The sequence below is a fragment of the Erpetoichthys calabaricus genome, chromosome 9 (genome assembly GCF_900747795.2).
Source record: "Erpetoichthys calabaricus chromosome 9, fErpCal1.3, whole genome shotgun sequence".
NCBI classification, from domain to species: Eukaryota; Metazoa; Chordata; class Cladistia; order Polypteriformes; family Polypteridae; genus Erpetoichthys; species Erpetoichthys calabaricus.
The window spans coordinates 107,432,340-107,459,936 of NC_041402.2; the positions used below are offsets into that span (position 1 = coordinate 107,432,340).

At 39.2% G+C, this 27,597-nt stretch overlaps 1 protein-coding gene and 1 non-coding gene across 3 annotated transcripts in view; one reads left to right on the top strand and one right to left on the bottom strand.

The window, feature by feature from the left end:
• gpatch1 (G patch domain containing 1) overlaps positions 1-2,158 on the top strand; it is a 206,805-nt gene extending 204,647 nt beyond the window's left edge. For both annotated transcript variants that reach the window (XM_028810057.2, XM_028810059.2), the window contains exon 20: positions 1,848-2,158. In XM_028810057.2, coding sequence (XP_028665890.2) covers positions 1,848-1,875 — 28 coding nt within the window. In that variant the 3' untranslated portion in view covers positions 1,876-2,158. The remainder of the gene's footprint in view (positions 1-1,847) is intronic.
• An 8,190-nt stretch (positions 2,159-10,348) lies between these two features.
• trnat-agu (transfer RNA threonine (anticodon AGU)) lies at positions 10,349-10,422 on the bottom strand. The gene has a single exon. It is a non-coding gene; the product is annotated as a tRNA-Thr (tRNA).
• Positions 10,423-27,597: the final 17,175 nt, after the last annotated feature.

Consider the following 27,597-nt stretch of genomic DNA (forward strand, 5'->3'; position numbering starts at 1 on the left):
GCCCTCTCAGGGTTGGTAGCGAGATCCTGCCCCAAGTGGAGGAGTTCAAGTATCTCGGGGTCTTGTTCACGAGTGAGGGAAGAATGGAGCGTCAGATCGACAGGCGGATCGGTGCGGCATCCGCAGTAATGCGGGCATTGCATCGGTCTGTCGTGGTGAAAAAGGAGCTGAGCCGCAAGGCGAAGCTCTCAATTTACCAGTCGATCTATGTTCCTACCCTCACCTATGGTCATGAGCTATGGGGTAGTGACCGAAAGAACGAGATCGCGAATACAAGCGGCTGAAATGAGTTTCCTCCGCAGGGTGTCTGGGCTTTCCCTTAAAGATAGGGTGAGAAGCTCAGTCATCCGGGAGGGGCTCAGAGTAGAGCCGCTGCTCCTCCGCATCGAGAGGAGTCAGATGAGGTGGCTCGGGCATCTGATCAGGATGCCCCCTGGACGCCTCCCTGGTGAGGTGTTCCGGGCACGTCCAACCGGGAGGAGGCCCCGGGGAAGACCCAGGACACGCTGGAGGGACTATGTCTCTCGACTGGCCTGGGAACGCCTTGGGATTCTCCCGGAAGAGCTAGAAGAAGTGGCCGGGGAGAGGGAAGTCTGGGCATCTCTGCTCAAGCTGCTGCCCCCACAACCCGACCTCGGATAAGCGGGAGACAATGGATGGATGGATGGATGGATTTTAAACACTTCAATCATGTCACCTCTTAAATCTTATTTTGCTTGAACTGATATCTATCTTGGTATCCTCTGCAAACGTATCCAGATTGTTACTTATATTCCTATGTAAATCATTTTTATAAAAAAATAACAGTGGCCCGAGCTCTGACTCCTGTGGAACACCACTCTCAAAACGTCAGCCAATTCTGATAAGGTTCCTCGCGCCATCACCCTCTGCCTTTAGTGTCTTAGCCAATTCTGTGCCCATCTAAAAACATCACCCTGAACTCCCTCTTCTTTTAGTTTGATGCTGAACCTCTCATGTTGCACCTTATCAAATGCTTTCTGAAAGTCCAGATAAATTTTATAAGCTCCAATTTGATCATATCTTTTTGTTGCTTCCTCATAGAATTCCACCATGCTAGTAAAACATGACCCCCCTCTTCTGAACCCATGCTGACTGTTCAGAGAAATTCCTGTACTTGGCAGGTGTTGCTCAATCTTATCCTTAATTCCTTCCATTAATTTTCCTGTGATGCATGTTAAGCTTACTGTCTTATAGTTGATTGGATCTGCCCATTTAACCATTTTATGTAATGGGATGCTATTTGTCATGTGAGGTGCCTGGAGTTGTATAGGATAAAGAACATATTATTTGGAACACATGCATTTTATAGAAGCAATTTTTTTTTTTTTTATTAACTCTCACACTGCAAAAAACCCAAAAACTCTCGGCAGCCTCTCTTGTTTGCAAAGTTGACATCAGCAAGTCTTCTCCCTCAGAGCCACAGGTGTTTTTCAAAGGTTTGCTATACTATCAGTTTTGTTTTAATTGAAAGTGTATGCATTCTGTGTTATAAAAGAGTACCAGCACTCTTAGTGCCTGTTTAAGATTTTGACCCAACCACAAAACATTTAAAAAGATGTGAAGTTGTAACCTGCTTGAAAAAGATTTTCTATGATACAATTGTAATGCCTTGTTCAGTTCATTGTTATAAAAGACTACAAATATGTTACATTTCCCATTATTAGTTTAGTTATATTTCAAGTATTTGTCTCTTGCTATTTTAAAAGGGTCTATGTAAGAATGCATTTTGTTTACTAATATTTGATAGCAGCGGTGTTTATCACTGCCATTTTTAAATGATAAAACTGCAAAATCCTCTTATTTTCATTTTTTAATCTTTTAAATAGGATTAAAAGTCTCCCTACAAAGACATGAAAAGGACTTGGTGACTCTGTAGCCCTGTCAGAAGACTCATCTTCTGTGAGGATCTTATTGAATTCTCTGCCTGAAGAAATGAAAAAGTACAATCTGAATTTAAGTCATCAGTTTTAAAAACGAATGTATGGTTTTTCACACCATCTTTTTGAATACAGAAAATGTTATTTTGTGTGTAGATGTAAATAAATGCTAAATTAGCTTATTTTACTTTCAAATAAAAAGGCATTGTAATCCAAAAGAGTAATTAGAAAGTTATAAATAAAATGTAGCACTGTTATTATTATTATTAAAGTTGTGTTCTATTTCAGTACAAAAATCACAGTTGAAGGAATGCATACAGGAAGAGCATCCAAGCCGCATGTCCACAAGTTAATGTATGCTCCATTTTATACTAATGTATTTTTTGAGCTCATCTGAAGACAGTACCCCATCCATATACTTTATTAATAGGGTAAAAGGGGGGGGGGGGGGTCTAGACCACTGGGTATTACAGATGAAGGTTTGCTAAACATAGTTAATTTTAGTGCATTTGTTGCACATGTTTGCAAGGATGACACTAGTAATTTTTAAACAGTTTACAGGTTTTCATGCAGAAAAAATGAATGTTATGAGGCAGGTTTTATTATATCTCTGAGAATAACAATGTAAATTGTAAACATAGCAGTACACATTCTTTTTCCACAAAACATCTCATTAATCCTGTCCCATGTGTTTCTCTACTTTTCATTAGGCAGTTGGCATTTCACCAGAGGCGTTATTAGTTTTATTTATTTTTATTTTTTAATGCTTCCCTGTGGAGCCATCATGATTCATGAAACCCATATACTCATTATTGAGTACAGGTCATCCGTTGTGATTCGTTATTTTATGATTCACAGATCCACCTATTTGTGGGTTTGTCATCAATAACTAAATAGAAATTATTTTGTGATTTTTGTTATCTAGTGTGGAAAACTGTAGACTTATGCTGAAGCAGTGCTACTTAAATGGCCTGCAAATCTCTGCAACCCCTGGAGTTCTGCATCACTGGGCAGCTTCAGCAGTTATGGTGAGGGCTGCTGGGTGGAATATGAGAGCACTTGCATTAAAAGGGAGTCATAAGAAGTCAACGTGATTGCACTCAGTGGTGTCTTTTTGTTTCAACACTTCAATTATTTGGTAAAGCCTCACAAATGAGAATTCCACTGTAAAACATGTTGTGTTTTAAGCTTACCTGCTCCTACACCTTTCACTTTATCTTCTGTATTCCTCTCTAACTAACTACCTTTCAGCCTCCCTACCTAATATCATTTTTAATTGTTGCCCTCATGTTCTCATACACCCTATGATTTACATTGGAATTATTAATCTTGCATGCCATATATAACTGTTTTTTCCTTTGCAGCCTCGTTTCAACTTTTTATTTACCTAATGCAGAGTTTTATATAAAATCTTCCTACTAATTCCAAATTTAGGTATGTACCTGCCCTGCATTATATGTAAACCATTTTTAAACCTGATTTACTGCTCCTTGACATTCTCAACACTTACCTTATCCAAGTCTATCCTCCTTAGATTTTGATACACATGCTCAAAATTTGCTCTTCCAAAGTTGAACTTAACAGTTCTAGTCTTTGCATCTGCACTCTTCCAGAATAGTAAGAATTGTATTATATTATGGTCACTTAACCATAGCAGTTCAATCACCTAAATTATATCCTGATTATTACAAAATACTAAATCTAGACAGGCTTCCCCTAGTGTTGGTATTCTGAAAATGATTTGACATTTCCAATGCTGGGGTTAAGCCCCTGGACAGCTTGCACCCTTTCCCTTACAACTTGTGACCGTGACCCACATATGTCTACGTGTGTCATCTGGAGTCTCTTCCTGTGCCATCTTAGGGGTGCACACTATCTTTCTAAAGATACCAGGGCCAGGTCTGCCAATTCATTACTACAACACAGGCCAGCCAACTCCTCTTCCAGTTCAGTGACCCTCAGCTCATCTGGATCAGCTGCAGATGTAGCCCACATAGAAGACTGGCTACTCCAAGCCATACTCTTAAAAAGTCCAACATCAAACAGGAGTTGCATTACACTGGCATGAGGCCAGTGTATTAAACTTTTGACTTTGGATTACTAAAGCTGCTTTTTTTTCTTAAAATTAAATGATTTAACTTAAATGGTAAAACTAAAGGGCGGCACGGTGGCGCAGTGGGTAGCGCTGCTGCCTCGCAGTTGGGAGACCTGGGGACCTGGGTTCGCTTCCTGGGTCCTCCCTGTGTGGAGTTTGCATGTTCTCCCCGTGTCTGCGTGGGTGGGTTAGATGGATTGGCAATTCTAAATTGGCCCTAGTGTGTGCTTGGTGTGTGGATGTGTTTTTGTGTGTGTCCTGTGGTGGATTGGCACCCTGCCCAGGATTGGTTCCTGCCTTGTGCCCTGTGTTGGCTAGGATTGGCTCCAGCAGACCCCCGTGACCCTGTGTTCGGATTCAGTGGGTTGGAAAATGGATGGATAGATGGATGGGTAAAACTAAAAAAAAAAAATTAAGCCCAAAATTAAAGAACTGACAAAAGTTATTTTACACCTTCTGATCCCTTAAGCTACTGTAATATTCTCCCCCTTGACTGTGAGGCTAACGTTACTTTTCTCTGTTCTCCTAACTTTGTACACCTCATATTCCTTACTTAACACTAGAATCCCTGAAGCCTACCTAAAAATTCATAATCCCAGGCCACCTTAAATTCCTTCGCACCTCTTCATTAGTGTCTTTTGTTTTGAAAATGTGTTGATCAGCACAAGCAGCAAGCTATCCTATTTCCCCACTGCCACAACTGAACTCGGGCAAAAAGTTCTCCCAGCTCAAGTCTGTTTATCTTGGTGCCCAGAGTTGTATAGGGTAAATCATATATCATTATTTCGAACACATGCATTTCTTGTGTTTCCCCGTGTCTACAACAATCTGGGTAAATGTACAGTAGGATGACAGGAAATGTGAGGCAAGAAATGTTGAACACATACCTAAAACAGAAACTTTTTTCATGTTATAGTACTAATGACAAAATTTTGGCATGAAGTGTCTAATGTGTCAAGACTGAAGTCCAAATATGAAATAAACACTTTCACAAAAGGTACACGCTTAACAAAACAAGTGTGCTTTTATTCAAGAGTATAACAGAAGAAAAAGAAATTGGGTTAGGGTACAATGCTGACACAACTGTTTGGGTGGTGTAGTGGTAAGAACTGCTGACTCATTATCAAGAGGTTGCCAGTTCAATTCTGGGCACTTCCCAGAATTACCATTTTGAGTAGTGAGCTGCCCTTATTGTTACTATTATAGAATAGAAACAAACATTTGATCTGAGTCTGTAACAGCCGGTGTAAATTTATGGGACTTGTAGCTTCTTTTTTTTTTTTTTTTTTTTTTTTAATTCAGTTTTTCCCCTCTGTCATGTTCATGTTAGCCCCCCAATCTGACACTGTTGTTTTCAAATAAAGACGTGCTATAACAGGTGAACTCAGATGAGGATGAGGGTTCTACATTGGAGAAAGCGAACAGAAGCCCTCCCCTCAAGAAACGTCCAGTTACACATAAGAACGACACATCTGTACCAGGCATAAAGGCGAAAAATGGCACTGTTTAGATGGAGCAACAGGTTGGGCACCATCCTGCCAGTCAATCTGCCACACGCATGTCCTTCAATGAAACAGCTGGGCTTACAGAGCTCACCAACGTATCATGCAAAGTTTGTTTGTGATTATGTTTTGTGATGGTCTTTATATAAAAAAATTTATATGTAACATTTTTTGCGTCACATTTCCTGTCATCCTACTTTACATTTACCCAGATTGTTGTAGACACGGAACACACATGAAATGCATGTGTTCCAAATAACTATTTTATTTACCCTATACAACTCCAAGCACCTCATACCAAGATAAATAGACTTGAACTGGGAGAACTTTTTGCCCAAGTTGAGCTGCAGCGGTGGGGGCATGGGATAGTAGGCTGCTTGCTGCTTGTGCTGATCGACACATTTGCAAAACAAAAGACACTGATGGAAAGGTGCGAAGAAATTTAAGGTGGCCCGGGATTTCAAGTGTTTTTTTGTAAGCTTCATGGATTCTAGTGTTAAAAGTTCTCCACCTGCACTATTTGTATTCCTTCATATTAATGAACACTTATACTGTCACTCTCTTAACTGCTCTACTTTCCTGACCACTAACAACTGTTGAAACTAGTCATTTTTTACACAATTTCTTTACTTACAGATGCCAGTGTCAACTACTACTGTTTACTGCCCTGACTTGCTGACGCTAGTTTGAATACAAATGCCAAGAACAAGTGCAAGTAACTTTTGTGAATGCTTTCCACAGCTCTTTAGCTGCAACGGAAATACATTTTTATGAGCAAAATGTATTTTTTAATTAACTCTCGCACCACAGGAAACACAAAAACTCTCGGCTGCTTCTCTTCCATTTGCAAGGATGACATCAGCATGTCAGTATGCCTCTCTCTCTCCATGAAAAATGGTCAAATGAATGTGTTTTGAATAGCTATTTACCATTAAAGGAAAAAATATACATACAAAGAAATTAGTCCAAAAAATTGACAAACCAGCTCAGTTCTTACGTTTGTGCAGACACAGTCAGCTGTCAGAGAGTTTAAAACTCAAATTGTACAGGACTTAAATAATATAGTCACAAAAATCAAGAATGCTTTTTTTTTTTTTTAAAAAAAACAGATAAAGTATGTGTTTGCACATTCTATACAGTAATTATTTTAAGTTCAGTTCCCTGAGCCCTTATGAGTTATACTCAATAAATAATTTTCTGAAATATTAGAAATCGCCTCTTTTGCTGTTAAGGTCTCATTTCCTAGCATTTCTTTGCCACTGGTATGCTTATTATCTAGATGAAAATAATATACTAAATAACAGCCAGCATGGGATCATGAGAGGAGGGTCCTGATAAATCAGCATTTTAGATCTTTTGATCAGACTGCAATAATTAACAAAAACAAAGCATTCAACATAATTTACTTAGACTTCCATAAAAGCGTTTGATACAGCCCTGCACCAAAAATTAATTCTGAAGCTAGATGATGCAGGTATCGGAGGTAACCTAAACATGTGGATATCAAAATGATTTATCATCGGGGGACAAAGAGTACAGATAAGTGGAAAAGTGAGGTCATCAGCTCACCCCCCTCAGGGTTCTCTCCTTGAACCTCTACTTTTTCTAGTTTACATTAACGACATTGAGTCTAGCATCAATTTTGAATGCAAAGTGTGACATCTGAAAAGGATTTATGGGTTTGTGATAGCACAATCTTTTCATCATCATAAGCAATACAAAAAGATGAATAAGATATTGGGTTATATTGTAAAAACTGTTTAATATAATTCAACGGACATTGTTCAGATCATACAATGCACTAGTGAGACCATATCTGAAGTACAATGTGCAGTTCTTTCTAAGGTGCTGAACTGAGAAATGTCAAATGCAACCTTTCAACCTTTCAATAACAAAACATAAAAAATAATAATACATTTTAATTTAAAAACTAGTATGTTTGGTTATTTTATTGAAAAAGACAAATAAGGAAATTACAACTTAAACCTTTTTTTTTTTTTACTGGTGTTATTTCCTCCTTGGTGCTATAGCCTGTGCAGAGCTTTGGCCTGCTGCTGGTTTCATAACGAGTTCTTTTTGAAGTGTGGAAGTGTTGGCTCTATACTCAACTCAATATGGATAACCTGGTAATCTGATATTGGGTTTTTTTTGTCCCTTAGAGCAGGGAGTTCTCCTTTCTTATTGTGTGCAAGGTTGCACAGAGAAGTGCTTATTTGATTGCAACTTTGTCAATGGGAATGTGTGGGCTTTAACAACTATGATCATTCCACTGATCCTTCTTCCACACCCCACTACACCTGCCGCCCCTATCCAGCACTGCTTATTTGGATTGCCCCTTATTTGAAGCAAACCTGTATACATACTGTGACCCATTCTTCTCTCCAGCATCTGTTGAATCACCCAGTAGCTGATACTCCTTCCGGGAATAAAGAAGGCTAGAGAAAGAAATTAACTAAAATAATCGACAAAGTGGGTAAAATGAATAAATAAATGCAAAATGAAGCAAGTGAAACAATAATGAAACTGGAAATGAAGCTAAGCTGAAAAGTGATCAACCTTAAACAACAAGAAGGAAAAGCAGATAATGTAATCAAATGCCCAAATGGAGTTCTTTGCTGTAATTAATCGAAGTACTTAGACAAATGAAAGCTGACACCTTGTCAGTGGAGCAGCCAATAATGTATTCAAAGGGCAATATAATAATTATAACCATTAAACTCTAATAAAACAATAAAAAATACTTTGTGACATACTCCATAAGAGATAGGAGGCTAAATGCTGCTCTGAGTTTTTATAATCCACTCAGATGACTGCAACATGATTACTGACAGCCAATATGAGTCACCACCCTTTAGCATCTAAACTAAACTCCAGACAATTAAACAAAATTAATTTCAATCCTGGCCTGACATGCTGGCGATGAGCAACTAACTGAAATGAGGAAAATTACTTTCCCACTTGCTGATTCATGGGCAGTGGTGAAGATATTTCACAGAATGTGAACCTCTGCTATCTGAGGAGGAGGAACATGACAGCAACATTTAAAAAAAAGGAGGCAGGAGAGACTTTAAACCCACCGTAATCCAACAACAACAAGTGAAACGAGACACCTGGACTGACAAGAATCCATTGACTATTATTAGACTGTCATATGTTTGCCTTCTCTCCATTTTACTATTAATGAACTTACTAAAGATCAGGAAGCTTGTTCCTATTCAGTGTAACAGATTGAAATAACAAATCTCCAAATAGAAATGTATTAAATAGGAGCTTTTGGTTACAGGGTACAATCATTTAATATAAACAGCCTCTTTTTAATTATTATTTATTCAGCAAATGCCTTCACCCAATGCTAGATATGATCAGTAGGTCTGCCAATTAAATGTCACTCCTGAATAAGAACACTAATTCATTTCTTTAAAAAAAAGCTTTAATTGACCATTTGAGCAAATGCATATGACCAACCATGGAATTACTAAGGCAAATGCAGCAAGTGTGTAGCTAGTGCGGTTGAAAGCATCAAATGGGGACCAGCAGATTACGACTTGACAATGTGCCTGAAGCTGCAAAATAATAACAAATTAAACATACATGGCAGAAAGGCGTGCTCATGTCACTGCTGACTTCTGTTTTCGGCTGCCTCCTGACAAATCGGCCAGTGTTCATCATGGTCTGAAACAAAACGGCAGTGCAAAATATTAGGTCACTTTGGAGGTATAAATGGGAAGACTTCAGTAAAGCCTGCACTGACCTTGCTGAAAAGAAGACCCTCTACTGAAGTTACAAACTCATCTATGAAAAAAGCAATTGAAAATGACTCGAAGCAAAGGATAGCATGGCAATGTAAATATTATAAAATGTATTAGGTTCTCCGTTATTCTGCTTTATGTTATAAACTGAATACTGATTACTATATTTATCTGTTTAATTTGAACTTGTCATTTACCAGGAACATGGCTGCAAGTGAGGGGGAGTGGGTAGTCCCACCCAAATTGGATCTCTTGCCCACCTAATTAAATAATCTGTAAAAATAAAGTTTTATCTTATTTTGACATGTAGTTGCCCTTTCTAGATATAAGCAACACTGTTATGCATTGCCTTGGGTTTAAAAATCAGTTTTAGCAAATTGCTTTATTTCAAAATTATACCTTAAAAACAGGGGTTTGAGCATACTGTAAATAACATGAAAACGTACTTCGAAATATTTTCTGCAAATGCTGCTTGTCGATTTTCACCACAAAGAAGTTGGACTTGAAGGCTATAAAAAGAGATTGCAATTCACGTGCCTTTTAAATGTGATGTACAGTATTTGCGTAGTCTACACCGGGGTTTGCTGAGACTTGGGGGAGGGTCGCGAAGTAGAACTTACTGATCTGCGGCTCAATAATAAGCATAATGTCCTGGACAGGCAATGCAAGCGTAGGTTGTACAGTGGAAACTGCAAATAAGCAAAGTAAGAACAAAAAAAAAGCCTCGCCTTGAAATTGCAGCGTCTCGACGCGGGTCAGGTTGCAAGAACGGATGTGTTGTGGGTGGCAGTGCCAGCCCCGCTCGACTGTTTTTGGCAGACTTCACAAAATACAATAACTTTCTTATTTTAATAAAATGTCTCTCTTTGTGGGAGACGTTTACGTTGACAGCAGAAACCTTCAATTAAAATAAAATACAGCCAGGTACCATTTTGCTCATGTTGCATTTTGGTTAGAAGAATAAGCTCGCCGTGGTCGCTTTATTACGTTTGCTGGAATTGGCTCCTTTGAGAATTTCTGAAAAATAAACTGTCACCAAGTTTAATGATAAAGCCTTTATGTATATACATATATTAAATTTAAAAAAAAAAAAAAAAAAAAAAAAGGCACCGCTGGGATTCGAACCCAGGATCTCCTGTTTACTAGACAGGCGCTTTAACCAACTAAGCCACGGCGCCGGTAATGGGGATGAAGGAAATTGGCTTTAAATCATTAATTCACTGAATTACGGCTTCTTTTTTCCCATAAGAATGTAGTACTATGGTGTTGTATCGTGTTAGCCATTATGGATGCATTGAGAAATCACGTAAAATGACACCTATTATTGCTTTCGAGGCAGCAGCGTGCATATTGTAATCTTTTTAGTCAGCCAATAAATGGTGTCATTTTGATTGACTTCTCACTATACCCTTATAAAAATGAAATAACAGGTTACTTCGTGATTCACTAAGCGTATTTCCATTATATAACTTATGTCTGTACTTAAACTGCTACCTTTTACACTTATCGGTGCTTCTGGTTAGGAAAATTGTACTAATAAAATTTTACTACTTTCCACAAACAATATAAAACGGATGTAACTTTAATGCGCTTGGATTTTAACTACAATGCTTTATTTTATTTTACCACACTTATTCAGGTGAAAAAACAGCATGCTGATCTTGACTAACCAGGCCACATTACAATTCTCGGGTCTTCTCACAGTAGGCCGCATAATGAAAGTAACTTTATGAAACACTAAATGTGGAACTCTTTTAACATTTAAATTTGACAATTGATGGCAATTGCTAACGTGGAACTGAATACCACTGTTTTACCTTTTCGTGTTACTTTTCAAAATACGGTTTGCACAATACGTAATCAACATGTCACGACACTGGCAAGAACAAATCTCCAATCCGACAGGTTCGACCTGCAGACCAACACAATTCTGCGGCGTTCACGAGCCAATCAAACGGCACATACTAAAAGCGCCGTATCCACCCTTTCCCCCCATACGTCACTTAATATATGATTGGCTGAAGTCGAAAATTATATGCCACGCCCACTTCACTCCGTTCTGCAGAAACATCTGTTTGGATTTGGCTGCATGTTGAAGACTCGACCGTCAACACCACGGCCTTACACAGGCCATAGAAATAGAAGAGAAGTTGTGCATTTTTTTTTAATTCGAAAAAGAAAAAGAGCTGAAAATGTTTTCCGATACGGAACAATGGCACTACAGAATCAAGTACTGACTCGCAGAATTAAAAGCTCAGGATATTTAAAGAAACTTTAGAACCATTAAACAAAACTAAACAGGGGTACAATTTTATGTAGTGTACGCTAACAAACCAAGTGTTCTGTATATATTGTCATTATTACATTGGTTAGATATACTATTTTTAAACATTGTTTAAATGAATTATTTTTCCCTTTTTGTATTATTTCTTTTTAATAGTCACGCCTAATTATTTCAATTATATTAGGTTTTTAATTTATTAATGTCATTTTTATTGCGTATCTGCAATGTTAGTGTACAATAAGAAAGGTATTTATGTTTATTGTCGTCATTAACATTTGTTAGATATCTTGTATAACTTGTCTGTAATTGTTCAAGTTCAAGCACTTTATTGTCATTGTGTAACACAACGAAATTACTTTTTGTGACAGCCCCAAGGTGCATTTAAAGAAAAGTCAAATAATTCCAAATATGTCATATACAGTGTTAAGTGATCAAGTAACCAGAGCAAATTATTATTGCTCAAAGTACAGCAGCATAAATTGTTATTGCACCTGTTATATAATATGTAATGTACTATTCATTATTGTATTACCTTAGTATATTGCATATTACCAATATAGCTTATTGAACATGTTCAATTAAAAATGATCTCAGACTGAGGAGATTCAGAGTTCAAAACGTTTACGGCAGATGGGAAAAAGCTCTTTTTAAGTCTGTTTGTGCATACACGGATTGACCTAAACCGTCTGCCTGATGGGAGGAGCTCAAACAAAGAATTTCCAGGATGAGTTTTGTCCTTGAGAATGTTTTAGGTTAGCTTATATATTTATAAAAGCACAAGTTAGTAGTACATATTATTTTTGCCTTGTTTTCCACAGCCACATTTCTGCATATACGTAGAGAATATAAAACCAACATTGATTAAATGGCTAGTTTCACCTTTGTTAACTGTCAATGGGGAAATACGACTTAGAGGAGGCCCTTCAAAAAGCCGCAGCATTCTGGACTAGTTGTAGGCATTGTAACAAGGCCTGATCAACAGTAAAAAGAATTGCGATAGTCCAAATGAGCAGTTATAAAAGCATGAGTGGCCTTTTCCAGATCACTAAAAGAACGAAAAGCCTTTACCATAGCTGAGAGTCTCAGCTGGAAAAAGCTGCATTTAACCACAGAATTTATGTGTCGAGTTTGAAAGAGCTGTCACAAATTACACTTAGGTTCCTAACTAATGATTTATGACATATGGCAAGGAATCCAAGCAACATCAGAGACACTCAAAAGTCTCTGAGCTTTTGAACACCACAGTCTCAGTTTCATTATAATTTAATTTAATTAGTACCAGGGTGTTGTACCATGTTAGCCATTATGAATGTAATGAGAAGTCAAGCAAAATGACACCTTTTATTGGCTAACTAAAAAGAGTACAATATGCAAGCTTTCGAGGCAACACTTTTTTGAGTTACCTCGAAAGCTTGCATATTGTAATCTTTTTAGTTAGCCAATAAAAGGTGTCATTTTGCTTGATTTCTCACTACATTTAGTTTAAGAAAATTTTTTGTAATCCAAGTTTTCAAATCATTTCAGACATGCATGGAGAGTCTGTATTTTCTTGCTTTGCTTTAATTTTAGTGGCAAATAGATTTGAGTGTCATTAGCATAGCAGTGAAAGGAGAAGCCACATTTCTTAACAATGGAGCCTAAATGTAACATGTATAAAGAGAACTGGTCCAAGGATGGAACCCTGCAGTTAAGGGGGGCTAAAGAGGATGAGATGAGAACTTGTGCAAGTGAATAGAAAAACTCCTTTGCTTAGATAAGTTTTAAATCATTTAAGAGCATTACTTTGGATGCCTATGTACAGTTCAAGGCGGGATATAAGAATCACATGATCTATAGTATCAATAGCTGAAGCAAGATCTAGCAGTACAAGAATGGCAGAATCTCCAGTATCAGTAGTTAGGAGGATTGTAAACCTTTAATTAGGCGGTTTCAGTGCTGTAACAGGATCTGAATCTGGATTGGAATTTTTCAATAAGACTATTTTCTTTCAGAAATGCTTGTAATTGGGTAAGGACAGCCTTTTCCAAGACTTTAGATAGAAATGCTAGCTCAGAAATTGGCCTGAAATTTGACAGACTAGACGGGTCCAGATTTTGTTTTTTAATAAGTGGCTGCACCACAGCTTGTTTCCAGGCAGCAGGAATACAAACAGATGTGAAGCTAGCACTTATTAAGGTAGCAAAACTTGGTCTGAAAGAATCAAAAACCTCCTTATGTAATGGAGAGGGAACACTGTCCAGGGGGCAATTCATAGGACGTAGGCGTTGCACCAAATCAGACAACAGAGACAATGGCTCAAAGTGGTCAAAGACAGCAGAACACACTACAGGAAGAGATGGATCCTGAGCAGGCAGTATGACCAATGACCTAATAACATTAATCCTATTTACAAAAACCTATACCTCATTTATCAGATTTGTAATTATTGCATTCACCCAAACAAAACATTTTTAAAGTTAAATGTAAAATCTGAATTAGTATGTTAGTTCAATTCCAAAATAAATGAAAGACAATCTATGGAAGTAAGGTACAGAGGGTGCAACTTTCAATAATGCAAATTTTTTACATTTTGTTAGAAAAACATTTGATAATATCTATGACGTAATTTAAGAGATTTGCCTCACTTTTTTAATAAGTACATATATATAAGTTAAGGTTCCCTTTTGTCTTGTTTAAAAAGTTACACTTCACTACATGTTATACTTGTCTTGACTATATATGAAAAATAAATCTGGAATCTTAGTTACTGCAAAAGGATATCAAGCAAGGACCAAGTCTAGCTGAAACAGAGTCCATGTAAATGTAAATATCCACTCTTATTTCTTGCATCTGAATGGAGGCACCCTTATCAAAACTTTTACTTTTATCCTGGGTAAAATGTAATATATAACCATAATAAATCATTTAGGGGTAACCACTGACAGGGTCGTGGTGGGTGCTGGAGCCTATCCCAGCCAGCATAGGGCGTAAGGCAGTTACAAACCCTGGACAGGGAGTCAGTCTATCGCAGGGCAGACAGACACACATGAACACACCAACCACACACAAGCCAATTTTTAGCAACAACAATCTACTTGTGGGAGGAAACTGGAGCACATGGAGGAAACCCACACAGACATTGGGAGAACTCCACACAAGGAGGACCTGGAACGCAAACCTGATCTCCTTACTGTGAGCCAGCAGAGTTGCCACCAAAGTAACCAAAGGTACAAAAAAATATAGAAACATTTAATAAGTATTGGTTCTTCAAGTATTAAACACCTTACACACTCAAGTGATCAAATTTTAAAACCATTTACCAAAACACGCGTTTATTTTTATGTAATATGTCTCTGTTGCACCTGTAATATTCACAGTGAGAACAGTTATGCATTAAAATTAAAAACGAAGAAAATGTTTGAAAGTTTAATAATTCCATTTGAAATTCTATCAACATTATAATTGCAGTTTAGAGCAAAATTAAGAAAACACAATTCAAGAAAGACAATGGAGGATAAAGGTCACGTGTAAGCTGGATCATTTCAAACATTGTTCAATACAAACAATTTTAAAAGTTTTTTTATTTTCTTTTCCTGAGAACTCAAAAGTTTAGACCTTCATTTGCATGCCTGTTGATCATCACTCATCTTACAATATAATAAATTAATTTAGAGAAACCACATGCATATTTAGTATGGCGTTTCCTTAACCTAAAAAAAATACATCATGTCCTCTTTCTTTCAACTATAAAATCCTGAATCATATATTATAAAGTTGATTTTTTTGTTTCTAAATAGAACTATGACGATAATAATATAAACAGAAACTCAGATTCTTGGTATGATTGGAGGAAGGCGTATCAACAGTGATTTCGTCATCTAATAAAACCAGTGTGACATAGGATGGATGGTGAATGCTGGGGGCATGGAAGGCCGAGTCTTCAACCTGTAGATGGGTAAAATTTTATTCAACAAGCCTTTCTCGACATGCCCATTTTAAGGCGTACCTTGTGTGTTCTCAGAAAGCATCTTTACAGTATTGTTCAAATGGGAGGATTATTTGACTCAGAAGTAATGACGTCTATGGAGTACATGTGTCAGTTATGTAGGTGTATGTAGGTGTGTCGTATGCAAATACTTTCTGAGTCCATTGTAGGGGCCTTCTAAATTTAAATCAAATGGCCTCTCAATTCTCCATAGGAAAATGAAGGAAAGTTGCTGCAGTGCTTGGAAAACTACAGCAAGAATTTAAAGACAGGTTTCCAGATTTTACATGATCTGAACCATTTTTTGGAGATCCTGAGGCAATTTCTAAAACAGCAGTTATTTGTGGGTGGGTAGAGAATAAGTTTGAAGAGAAAATAATTGAACTTCAATACATATGGAAATTAAGAAATGCCATAAAAGTTGCAAGATCTACTGTGATTGTGGTGGATTGCTAATAAAAATTATCAAGTATGTTCATTGATAGCAGGCAAACTTTCCCCATTTTTGTAATGTGAACAGATTGTTTCTACTATAAACTTTATAAAGTCAAAACTGAGGAACAGGCTGCTTTCAAGGATACATGGTATGAGTTATGAGGAAAGTGTGAAAGGAGATGAACTTTTTAATTTTAAGCAAAAAAAGTTTAAGATGCAACATAACTGAAATGTTTAAAATATGAAAGGAATTATTTCAATGCATCGAAACTGTTATTCTAGAATGAGTTCATCAAGGACATGGGACACAGTTGGAAACTTGTTAAGGGAAACTTTTTCACAAACATTAGAAAGTTTTGTTCACAAAGAGAACCACAGACACATGCAATAAGTTACCAAGTATTGTAGTAGACAGTAGGACTTTGGGGACTTTAAAAACCTGACCTGATGTTGTTATTTTGGAGGAAGTAAGTGGATAGATGATAGATGGCAAGCTTTGTAGGGCAGAATGGTCTGTTCTTGTCTAAATTTTGTTAATTTTCTAAAGTAATGTTGTACTGCTATTGCTTGACAGAAACAACAGTATTAGTGGCCTCCTGTGGCATTTTCCAAGATTATATTTTATAATGATGAATTCTGAAAAATGAAAAAATAAATAAAACAGTAGTAATGTATAGGTTATCAATAAATGCCCCCATGTTATGTAGAAGGAAATTAACGTATGATTATTCTTTTGGACTCCAATATCAAGTCATATGAATACAAATACTTGTCTACAAACTGCTGTCTTACATGCAGGTTAACACAAGAACATTAGAAACATTTTCATGAGAACAGGCCATTTAGCCCAACAAAGCTTGCCAATCCTATAAACTTAATTCCACAGGATGAAATTGGGATTGGTACAGAGGTTCTTCTTAGCAAATAGAAAACAACATTATTATTAATCAACATTATTATTATTTTCCCCCAAAAGAACATACAACTCATGTATGATGTGACTTTTTATGTGGTGTAACGCCCTTTGACTTGTTGCACTATATAACTTCATTCTGGTCTCAAATGCCACAGACAGGAGCAGTAGCCTAAAAAATAAACAGTCCACAATTACCACAGCAGTCTACCAAAGAGAAATAAAAACTGTGAAAGTAGGGAAAACACATCAGTAAGTTTTGCTAATGAGTGCCATATGAGTAGTTTAATCAGCCAACATGCTTAAGTAATGCAGTCGAATGTTCATCCTGGATTATATGGTGAAACTAATGGAACATTCCTTACAGTAGCGGGCACAGAATGAGCACTCCACAGTTGAGACCTCCTACAGATAAAGGCTTAACCTCAGTCAGTCGTTTTATTTATTGTTTTATTTATCTTTGGTACATTTAGAAGTTAGATCTGTTGGTGATGTGCAAATTTCCAAAAATGGTTTTTCCAAGATTTTGGATGCTAAATTGCTATTTTTCCCCTTGTGGATGCTGAAAGTTGGGAACAACAAGGAAACGGACACCAGTATAAAATAAAAATCAATTTCTTTATTCTTGGTGAGAGGAGGCTGCAGACCCTCAGCCTGCCAGCAACCTGCGTGCAGCCTCCAGACCCTGTCACGTTCCAGTGTGCCACAAACTGTCACCCCCTAGTAGGAAGCCGAGACTTCCTTTAATACCCAAGAAAAAGAAAGAAAAAACGCAGCAGTTCATTTTGAAGTCATACATAGATCGTTATAGCTTGCGGTCACACCCTGGATTGGAACATACAGGAGCACACACAGTGTTTCTAACAGTTAAAAGAGTTATTAGCACATTCACAGTCTTAAGCAATAGCCCTTGTGAGCATCAACACACACAAGAGCAACTGCAGCGATCTCCCAGCTAACTGTCACAGGATGTGTGCACCCTAAGCAGATTTAGACAATACTCACTTCCTCATTCTTTCTGCACCATCAGGGTTACAATACTTCAACGGCTATGTGGCAGTTATAATTTAAGAATCTTATTATAGCTTACATTTCACACATAATGATCATCACACATAATAATTGGTTATACAATATCAAAAGCTACCTTAAAAGTTAGTTTAGTACATTTGTCATATAGGAATACACTCTTACAGCTTATTGTCTTTATTAGATTACATTTGTTCAGTTAGCGTAATACCTCCTTATTTATTAATACATACAGTTAGGTCCATAAATATTTGGACAGAGACAACTTTTTTCTAATTTTGGTTCTGTACATTACCACAATGAATTTTAAATGAAATAACTCAGATGCAGTTGAAGTGCAGACTTTCAGCTTTAATTCAGTGGGGTGAACAAAATGATAAAATAAATAAAAATGTGAGGCAACTAAAGCATTTTTTAACACAATCCCTTCATTTCAGGGGCTCAAAAGTAATTGGACAATTGACTCAAAGGCTATTTCATGGGCAGGTGTGGTCAAGTCCGCCGTTATGTCATTATCAATTAAGCAGATAAAAGGCCTGGAGTTGATTTGAGGTGTGGTGCTTGCATGTGGAAGATTTTGCTGTGAACAGACAACATGCGGTCAAAGGAGCTCTCCATGCAGGTGAAAGAAGCCATCCTTCAGCTGCAAAAACAGAAAAAACCCATCCGAGAAATTGCTACAACATTACGAGTGGCAAAATCTACAGTTTGGTAAATCCTGAAAAAGAAAGCAAGCACTGGTGAACTCAGCAATGCAAAAAGACCTGGACGTCCACGGAAGACAACAGTGGTGGATGATCACAGAATCATTTCCATGATGAAGAGAAACCCCTTCACAACAGCCAACCAAGTGAACAACACTCTCCAGGGGGTAGGTGTATCAATATCCAAGTCTACCATAAAGAGAAGACTGCATGAAAGTAAATACAGATGGTGCACTGCAAGGTGCAAGTCACTCATAAGCCTCAAGAATAGAAAGGCTAGATGGGACTTTGCTAAAGAACATCTACAAAAGCCAGCACAGTTCTGGAAAAACATTCTTTGGACAGATGAAACCAAGATCAACCTCTACCAGAATGATGGCAAGAAAAAAGTATCGAGAAGGTGTGGAACAGCTCATTATCCAAAGCATACCACATCATCTGTAAAACACGGTGGAGGCAGTATGATGGCTTGGGAGTGCATGGCTGCCAGTGGCACTGGGGCACTAGTGTTTATTGATGATGTGACACAGGACAGAAGCAGCCAAATGAATTCTGAAGTGTTCAGAGACATACTGTCTGCTCAAATCCAGCTAAATGCAGTCAAATTGATTGGGCGGCGTTTCATGATACAGATGGACAATGACCCAAAATATATAGCCAAAGCAACCCAGGAGTTTATTAAAGCAAAAAAGTGGACAATTCTTGAATGGCCAAGTCAGTCACCTGATCTTAACCCAATTGAGCATGCATTTCACTTGTTGAAGACTAAACTTCAGACAGAAAGGCCCACAAACAAACATCAACTGAAAGCCACTGCAGGAAAGGCCTGGCAGAGCATTAAAAAGGAGGAAACCCAGCATCTGGTGATGTCCATGAGTTCAAGACTTCAGGCTGTCATTGCCAGCAAAGGGTTTTCAACCAAGTATTAGAAATGAACATTTTATTTCCACTTATTTAATTTGTCCAATTACTTTTGAGCTCCTGAAATGAAGGGATTGTGTTAAAAAAAATACTTTAGTTCCCTCACATTTTTATGCAATCGTTTTGTTCACCCCACTGAATTAAAGCTAAAAGTTTGCACTTCAACTGCATCTGAGTTGTTTCATTTAAAATTCATTGTGGTAATAATGTACAGAACCAAACTTAGAAAAAAGTTGTCTCTGTCCAAATATTTATGGACCTAACTGTATGTGACATGTTTCTTATAGTTCTATTAGCACCATACTTTATTATTTGGAAAGACTGAAGCACCTTAATTCTAAATATGTCTTCCTCACTCTTAACTAACTGCCTCTTAGCAATAAGTATGGGCTGCTCCAGGTCAAAAACAAGTAAATAAAATATGCAATTTGAATGTCTGATATGCCATGTGAATGCATTCCTAAACCTTATAGATTAAAACATTAAAATGAATCATTAAAAGTATTAGCTATGTGGAAGGGCAGGTCCATGGCTTAAGAAGCAGGGGCCTGTTTTAAATAAATTATTCTAATTGCAGCACTCATGTCTTTGTGTGGGTGGGGTAGCGTGGCACCTTATATACTATATATATATTATATAGCGCCCAACCCGACACAGACTCACACTGAGGCACGTGTAAAACACTAAGACCTTTTATTTTTTTCACCTGTGGGGCACGTCTTCCCCGTGAACCCCACACGCAATACACAGTCCCAAAACCACTTTAAGGCAATACAAAACACTTTTCTGGCACCACCACTCCTCCCATCTAGCTTCGTCCTCCACCTCCCGACTCTGGCCCCCCGAGTGGTGACTGATGGCCCCTTTTATAATTCACCTAGAAGTGCTCCAAGTGCTTGATTGGCTTGTTCCGGCTGCACTTCTGGGTGTGGTGCATACGTGGCCCACAGGGCCACAGGAGTCCCAGCTACAGTACCCCCTGGCGGTGCCTGCGGGACCCAACAGGGCTGCATCCAACTCCAACTCCGGGGGAGCCCGAGACACCTCTCCAACCCAGGGAGGGCGGCCATCTAGCGTCCAGGGGAAGGTATTGCACCATCCAGGGCTGCTCCCCCTGAAGATACAGTGCAGGGGTGTCCTGGCTGGGCATGGACACCAGCCGTGTGCCACAATATATATACTGTACATATGAAACACAGTAAATTAGGCTGTAAATATTAAATTAGGTGATACAGTATATTTCAACCTGATGAACCAGACAATGTGAGCATTAACATTATTGCTGGGAAATCTGACAGTGTTGGAGAGGAAAACAAAAACTCCAGTCAACAACATTTCTGGAGGAAATACACTTTGGGGGTCTATGGACAGCTTAAACAACCAAAGTCATAGTCAAAGTCTGACAAACTCTCAAAGGCCTGATGTAACTGGCTGCCATATAAATATTTATATTGGACAATCTAGTAAGAAGGTTAAATTCTGGCACCTTTCTATTCCAGGGTCATATTTACTAGTTCTAGTAATAATTCTTGCTGCAGGATTTTAAAATAACAGAAAGCTACAAATAGAAGGATGTGATTGTCCAGGGAATATCAAGTCACAAGTAAGTATACAGGAAAATACCAAGGAAACAGCTAGCATAGTGTGTTGTTAAAAATAAATTAAAACTAATAATTTAAAAAGAGCAAAATAACAGTAGACATTTCTTCCTGTCTACTGAGTACATAACAAAAATTCCTTACTTACTTTGAATGTAATCAATCAAGAAGTAATACTTCTTTGGACTTATTGTTTATAATGGGGAATAAAAAATACTTTTGGTTCCTGGTGTTAATGAAACAGCTGCATTACTATAGAAAATGTTTGTTACAGAGGATGTTATCAAAAATACTCATTAGCTGTGGCTGATTTTGACATAAGGAATGGGAATACTTTGAAGAAGGAACAGCTGTCTTTTTGGAACATGTTTTTTTTGGTAGTGGTCCAATAGCAAATACCACAAAGCCTGCAGGTGGTCATCATACTGTACCCTAGTTAAGTTTCTCAGTGACAATGAAACCCCTAATGATATATAATGACTGGGTATTGTTCCTTTCTGAGAAACACAAACAACCCAGTTTTCTGTTTCATTATTTTCCATTACGTTGTTCCTGAACATAACCACCTGTTTTAAAAACAGCAAGTTTGCCAAAAAAAAAAATCATTTGAATTAGTGTGAGCAGCAACTGTACCTCAGTTATTATATGCACCACCCTCTCCAATTCACTTCAGTGTTTCCAATATAGGAGGCATTCATTGTATTAAAAAGGAGATGACATCTACGTACTGCCATGACACTAAAGTTTTAACAGTTAAACACTCAAAAGGTCTTCAAGGGTCTTCTTCAGTGGCTCTGCTTACTGACTCCTAAGTTAGCACTTAGTCGCTTATTATTTGAATTGTAATAAAATTAAGTGTTCCGTCATTCTTAAAATGGCTCCCAGGTGCAAGCACAGAAAATTAAGAAGTGATACGTGAAATATAAGGGTTTGGAGCATTAAAGCATTTGCAGTTTGGTTTCATTCATTCTGCTTTATTTTTTTAGCACTGCAGGAGCCTTGTTCTGACAATTTCATTTGCTGTTTATTTTCTTGTACATCTCAATTCTTCCTGCATAATGATGGCAACCCATCAAGCTGCCTTTCTTTGAAACGTGTTTGAACCATCGAGCTATCTGGCTGGACCCAGGCCATTTAACTCAGGTACAATTATGCCATTGTTTTGTATAGACTATTCTATTACTACTAAGCCATGCTTCACTTAGTAAATATAGACCTGGCTATGTACTTATTAAAATATACTTTAAATTAAACTTATGTATGTATGTATGTATGTTTTATATTTTTTGTTAGAACATAAAGCAAGCTAATGATGTAGGAACCACTGGTGGAGGATCAGAATTTAATTTTATGTCTAATTGTGATCTCTCTTGATTAGTTAATTTATCCATCCATCCATCCATCTTCTTCCGCTTATCCGAGGTCGGGTCGCGGGGGCAGCAGCTTGAGCAGAGATGCCCAGACTTCCCTCTCACTACTTCTAGCTCTTCTGGGAAAATCCCAAGGCGTTCCCAGACCAGCCGAGAGACATAGTCCCTCCAGCATGTCCTGGGTCCGTGCCCGGAACACCTCACCAGGGAGGCGTCCAGGAGGCATCCTGATCAGATGCCCATGCCACCTCATCTGAGTCCTCTCGATGCGGAGGAGCAGCGGCTCTACTCTGAGCCCCTCCCGGATGACTGAGCTTCTCACCCTATCTTTAAGGGAAAGCCCAGACACCCTGCGGAGGAAACTCATTTCAGCCGCTTGTATTCGCGATCACGTTTTTTCGGTCACTACCCATAGCTCATGACCATAGGTGAGGGTAGGAACATAGATCGACTGGTAAATTGAGAGCTTCGCCTTGCGGCTCAGCTCCTTTTTCACCACGATAGACAGATGCAGAACCCGTATCACTGCGGACGCCGCACCGATCCGCCTGTCGATCTCATGCTTCATTCTTCCCTCACTCGTGAACAAGACCCTGAGATACTTGAACTCCTCCACTTGGGGCAGGATCTCGCTACCAACCCTGAGAGGGCACTTCACCCTTTTCCGGCTGAGGACCATGGTCTCGGATTTGGAGGTGCTGATTCCCATCCCAGCCGCTTCACACTCAGCTGCGAACCGATCCAGAGAGAGCTGAAGATCATGGCCTGACGAAGCAAACAGGACAACATCATCTGCAAAAAGCAGTGACCCAATCCTGAGTCCACCAAACCGGACCCCCTCAACGCCCTGACTGCACCTAGAAATTCTGTCCATAAAAGTTATGAACAGAATCGGTGACAAAGGGCAGCCCTAGCGGAGTCCAACTCTCACTGGAAACGGGTTCGACTTACTGCCGGCAATGCGGACCAAGCTCTGGCACTGATCGTACTGGGACCGAACAGCCCTTATCAGGGGGTCTGGTACCCCATACTCTCGGAGTACCCCCCACAGGATTCCCCGAGGGACACAGACGAATGCCTTTTCCAAGTCCACAAAACACATGTAGACTGGTTAGGCAAACTCCCATGCACCCTCCAGGACCCGCTAAGGGTGTAGAGCTGGTCCACTGTTCCGCGACCAGGACGAAAACCACACTGTTCCTCCTGAATCCGAGGTTCGACTATCTGACGGACCCTCCTCTCCAGGACCCCTGAATAGATTTTTCCAGAGAGGCTGAGGAGTTTGATCCCTCTGTAGTTGGAACACACCCTCCGGTCCCCTTTCTTAAAGAGGGGGACCACCGCCTCGGTCTGCCAATCCAGAGGCACTGTCCCTGATGTCCATGCGATGTTGCAGAGGCGTGTCAACCAAGACAGTCCTACAACATCCAGAGCCTTGAGGAACATCCGGGCGTATCTCATCCACACCCGGGGCCCTGCCACCAAGGAGTTTTTGACCACCTCGGTGACCTCAGTCCCAGAGATGGGGGAGCCCACCTCTGAGTCCCCAGGCTCTGCTTCCTCATTGGAAGGCATGTTAGTGGGATTGAGGAGATGGACTAGAATCTCCTCAAAGCCGTCCGAAAGTCGTTCGCCATGGCCTCCCCAAACTCCTTCCACGCCCGAGTTTTTGCCTCAGCAACCACCAAAGCCACATTCCGCTTGGCCTGCCGGTACCTATCAGCTGCCTCCAGAGTCCCACAGGACAAAAGGGTCCTGTAGGACTCCTTCTTCAGCTTGACGGCATCCCTCACCGCCGGTGTCCACCAACGGGTTCGGGGATTGCCGCCACGACAGGCACCGACCACCTTACGGCCACAGCTCCAGTCAGCTGCCTCAACAATAGAGGCACGGAACATGGCCTATTCGGACTCAATGTCCCCCACCTCCCTCGGAATGTGGTCGAAGTTCTGCCGGAGGTGGGAGTTGAAGCTACTTCTGACAGGGGGCTCTGCCAGACGTTCCCAGCAGACCCTCACAACACATTTGGGCCTACCAGGCCTGACCGGCATCCTCCCCCCACCATCGAAGCCAACTCACCACCAGGTGGTGATCAGTTGACAGCTCCGCCCCTCTCTTCACCCGAGTGTCCAAGACATGTGGCCGCAAGTCCGATGACACGACCACAAAGTCGATCATCGAACTGAGGCCTAGGGTGTCCTGGTGCCAAGTGCACATATGAACACCCCTATGCTTGAACATGGTGTTCGTTATGGACAATCTGTGACGAGCACAGAAGTCCAGTAACAAAACACCGCTCGGGTTCAGATCGGGGGGGCCATTCCTCCCAATCACGCCCTTCCAGGTCTCACTGTCATTGCCCACGTGAGCATTGAAGTCTCCCAGCAGAACGAGGGAGTCCCCAGAAGGTATGCCCTCTAGCACCCCCTCCAGGGACTCCAAAAAGGGTGGGTACTCCGAACTGCTGTTCGGTGCATACGCACAAACAACAGTTAGGACCCGTCCTCCCACCCGAAGGCGTGAAAAGCTAATTTATTAGATGATCTAATACTGAAATTTTGGGTGGTAGCTAGTGAAGAAAAACAGTTAGAAAGAGATAAGAATAATAAGAAAACATTTATTTTTGAAGCTGCAGTCTTGATAGTGATCCACTTCAATTAGGATAGAAGTCATCTTTCCTTAAAATTAATCCCATTCTTACAAATCACCCTAATTTTTAACAAAAGTTATTGTTTTGTATGTAAGGGAAAGCAGCCTACTGTAGACTACATGTCCTCTGTGTAATCCTGATAAAGAACTAGACATAATTACATTCTAAATATTGTTAGTGATGGCGTACAGAAAAAATGCGTTTGCTTCAGTGTTAGGAAGAGGGTCCAGTTTTGTGTCAAATACCGTTTTATCTAAGTGACGTCTTACTTGAAATTTTTAGCTTAAATATTTAACATTTCTAACAGTCAACACTGTGGAATCACCAGTAGTACACACTTTGTTATCATTAGAATCAACAGATACAGCTCTAGCTTTGAAATGTTGACCTGGGTGCCGAAGAATTAAATTTGGACATCTTAGACCCCATCTCACTGTTCTCCAACCACCTTGTGCAGCAGGTAGTCTTTGGGGCCTGACTGAAGACAGCTGAGTCTTTGCTGGACAGATCAGGAAGGATTTGGTTCACTCCCCAGCTTGTTTCTGGAGGCCTCACACATTTTTCCTTGGAGATAACTCCTATTCATGACAACTAGCATCTTCTTTTCCTGCTTGATGGTGCATTTTCTACCTGTTGTGATTTAAACAGGTGTGCAGTCTTTATGGATGCCCTCAAAGTGTCAATTGGCTAATCATGCCTTGCTTTCCTTCTTCTACAGTGCACACTTAAAAATTCCTACTGATTTGTACATAGGTAGCATAGTTTATGGACTAAAAGATCTCAGGCTGTGCAGATGCTTCACTGTCCCCGTCAACCCCTCTCCTGCAGTTCGGTTGTTCTTCTGTTTTTCACAAGCAGGGTTTTGCTGATGCTTTATTGGGCTGAACCATAACAAAAATAATGTGATGGTCTAAATCACTGATAAATTTGGGTTCTGGACAAACTGATGTTCAAGTTTATTGTCATGTGTACAATGAAATCCTTGCACTGCTTGAAAGATCATGTTATCTCTATACCACAAGACTGAACGTTTGTGTCATTGTAAAATAAAGCATACAACTGTTTAGATCATTTGTTACATTAAACAAGAGAAGTCTTTTAACTATGATGTTATGTTGATTAATAGGGATATTATCACCAGGAGACTCATATACTGTATAACGCAGTGCATAGAATTCAGATGCACAAAACCGTGCATAAGCCAACTTCCATGCACTTATGCTCCATAAATCCCGGTCAGCGTAAAATGTAACGCACATGTAACGCGCACGTGCCTGCTACCCCACCACGACTCCTCTTGGAATCACACCCCTTTGAATATGTAAATCAATGTAAATAGCCCTTTAAGTTCAGCATTTTGTGAAAAGACAATGATAAAAGCATGGGGATAAAAGAAGAATTTTGGCAACTGCGAAGTGGAGGCAAGGAAAAATGTACTATTTGTTGGCTTAAACAGTGGTATAAGCAAAAAAATGAAGTTGATCGAGTGATAGAGAGTGGCAGAGACTCTCGAAAGTTCAAGTTCAGAAAGTTGCACAGTGCCCGAAATAAAAAAGAAGTGATCTGATATCAGAGTCACCATGAAAAGACGAGTCGTAGCCCACTGTCTTGAGTGTCATGTGGAAGCATATTAGAGTACAGAGAAAAGAAAAAAATAGGGACACAGTGAAAAAAAAGGTTGAATTTTGATTTTGATCTTGAAATTTCCACTTTAATCTTGTCTTTATTTTGTCATTAAAGTAGAACATCATGAACTTCATCTTAAGATCGATGTTTAATTTACTAGAGTTTCTCAAATCTCATCGTAACTAAAGTAGCATGTTAAATGCTTCGTATTCTATGTGTGTGAATCACTACGGGCTTCCTCTTTTGTAGACAGGAGCGCACAGGCACTGAACTCTACACAGAATACATTACATTCATGATATTACAGCTCTCTGAACATTTTAGAATACTAAGATGTATACTTGGTATCATTTTCATGATGAAATGCATTAAAGCATGTATTAAACATAGGGAAACAATGATACTGCTGCGCCACCATGGCCCACGTTTAATTATTAACAATATACATTATTTAAATGAAGTTAACAATTTATCTGTATAATTTAATATGCATACTTTAATGCATTTCATATGAAAAATGATGTCAAGTATACATCCTAGTATTCTAACAGCACACAGCTCCAAGAGGATAGCTCTTAGAAATCTAAATCGACGTAGAAACCAGTCATCATCATTTGTAAACACACGCTCTCTTTTATTGAATTGAATTCTTTTACTGTCATTATATGGTACAATGAGATGCAATATGCAAATCGTCCATAAACTTATTTCCTATAAAATAATAATATAATAAAAAAACAATGAAAAATATACAGTATGAAAGCATAAATACAATATACATTTATATATTGATCAGATAGTGCAAATAGTTCATGAAGTGGCTTAGGTTGTGTAACATTACAGCTGTAGTGCAAGTTTA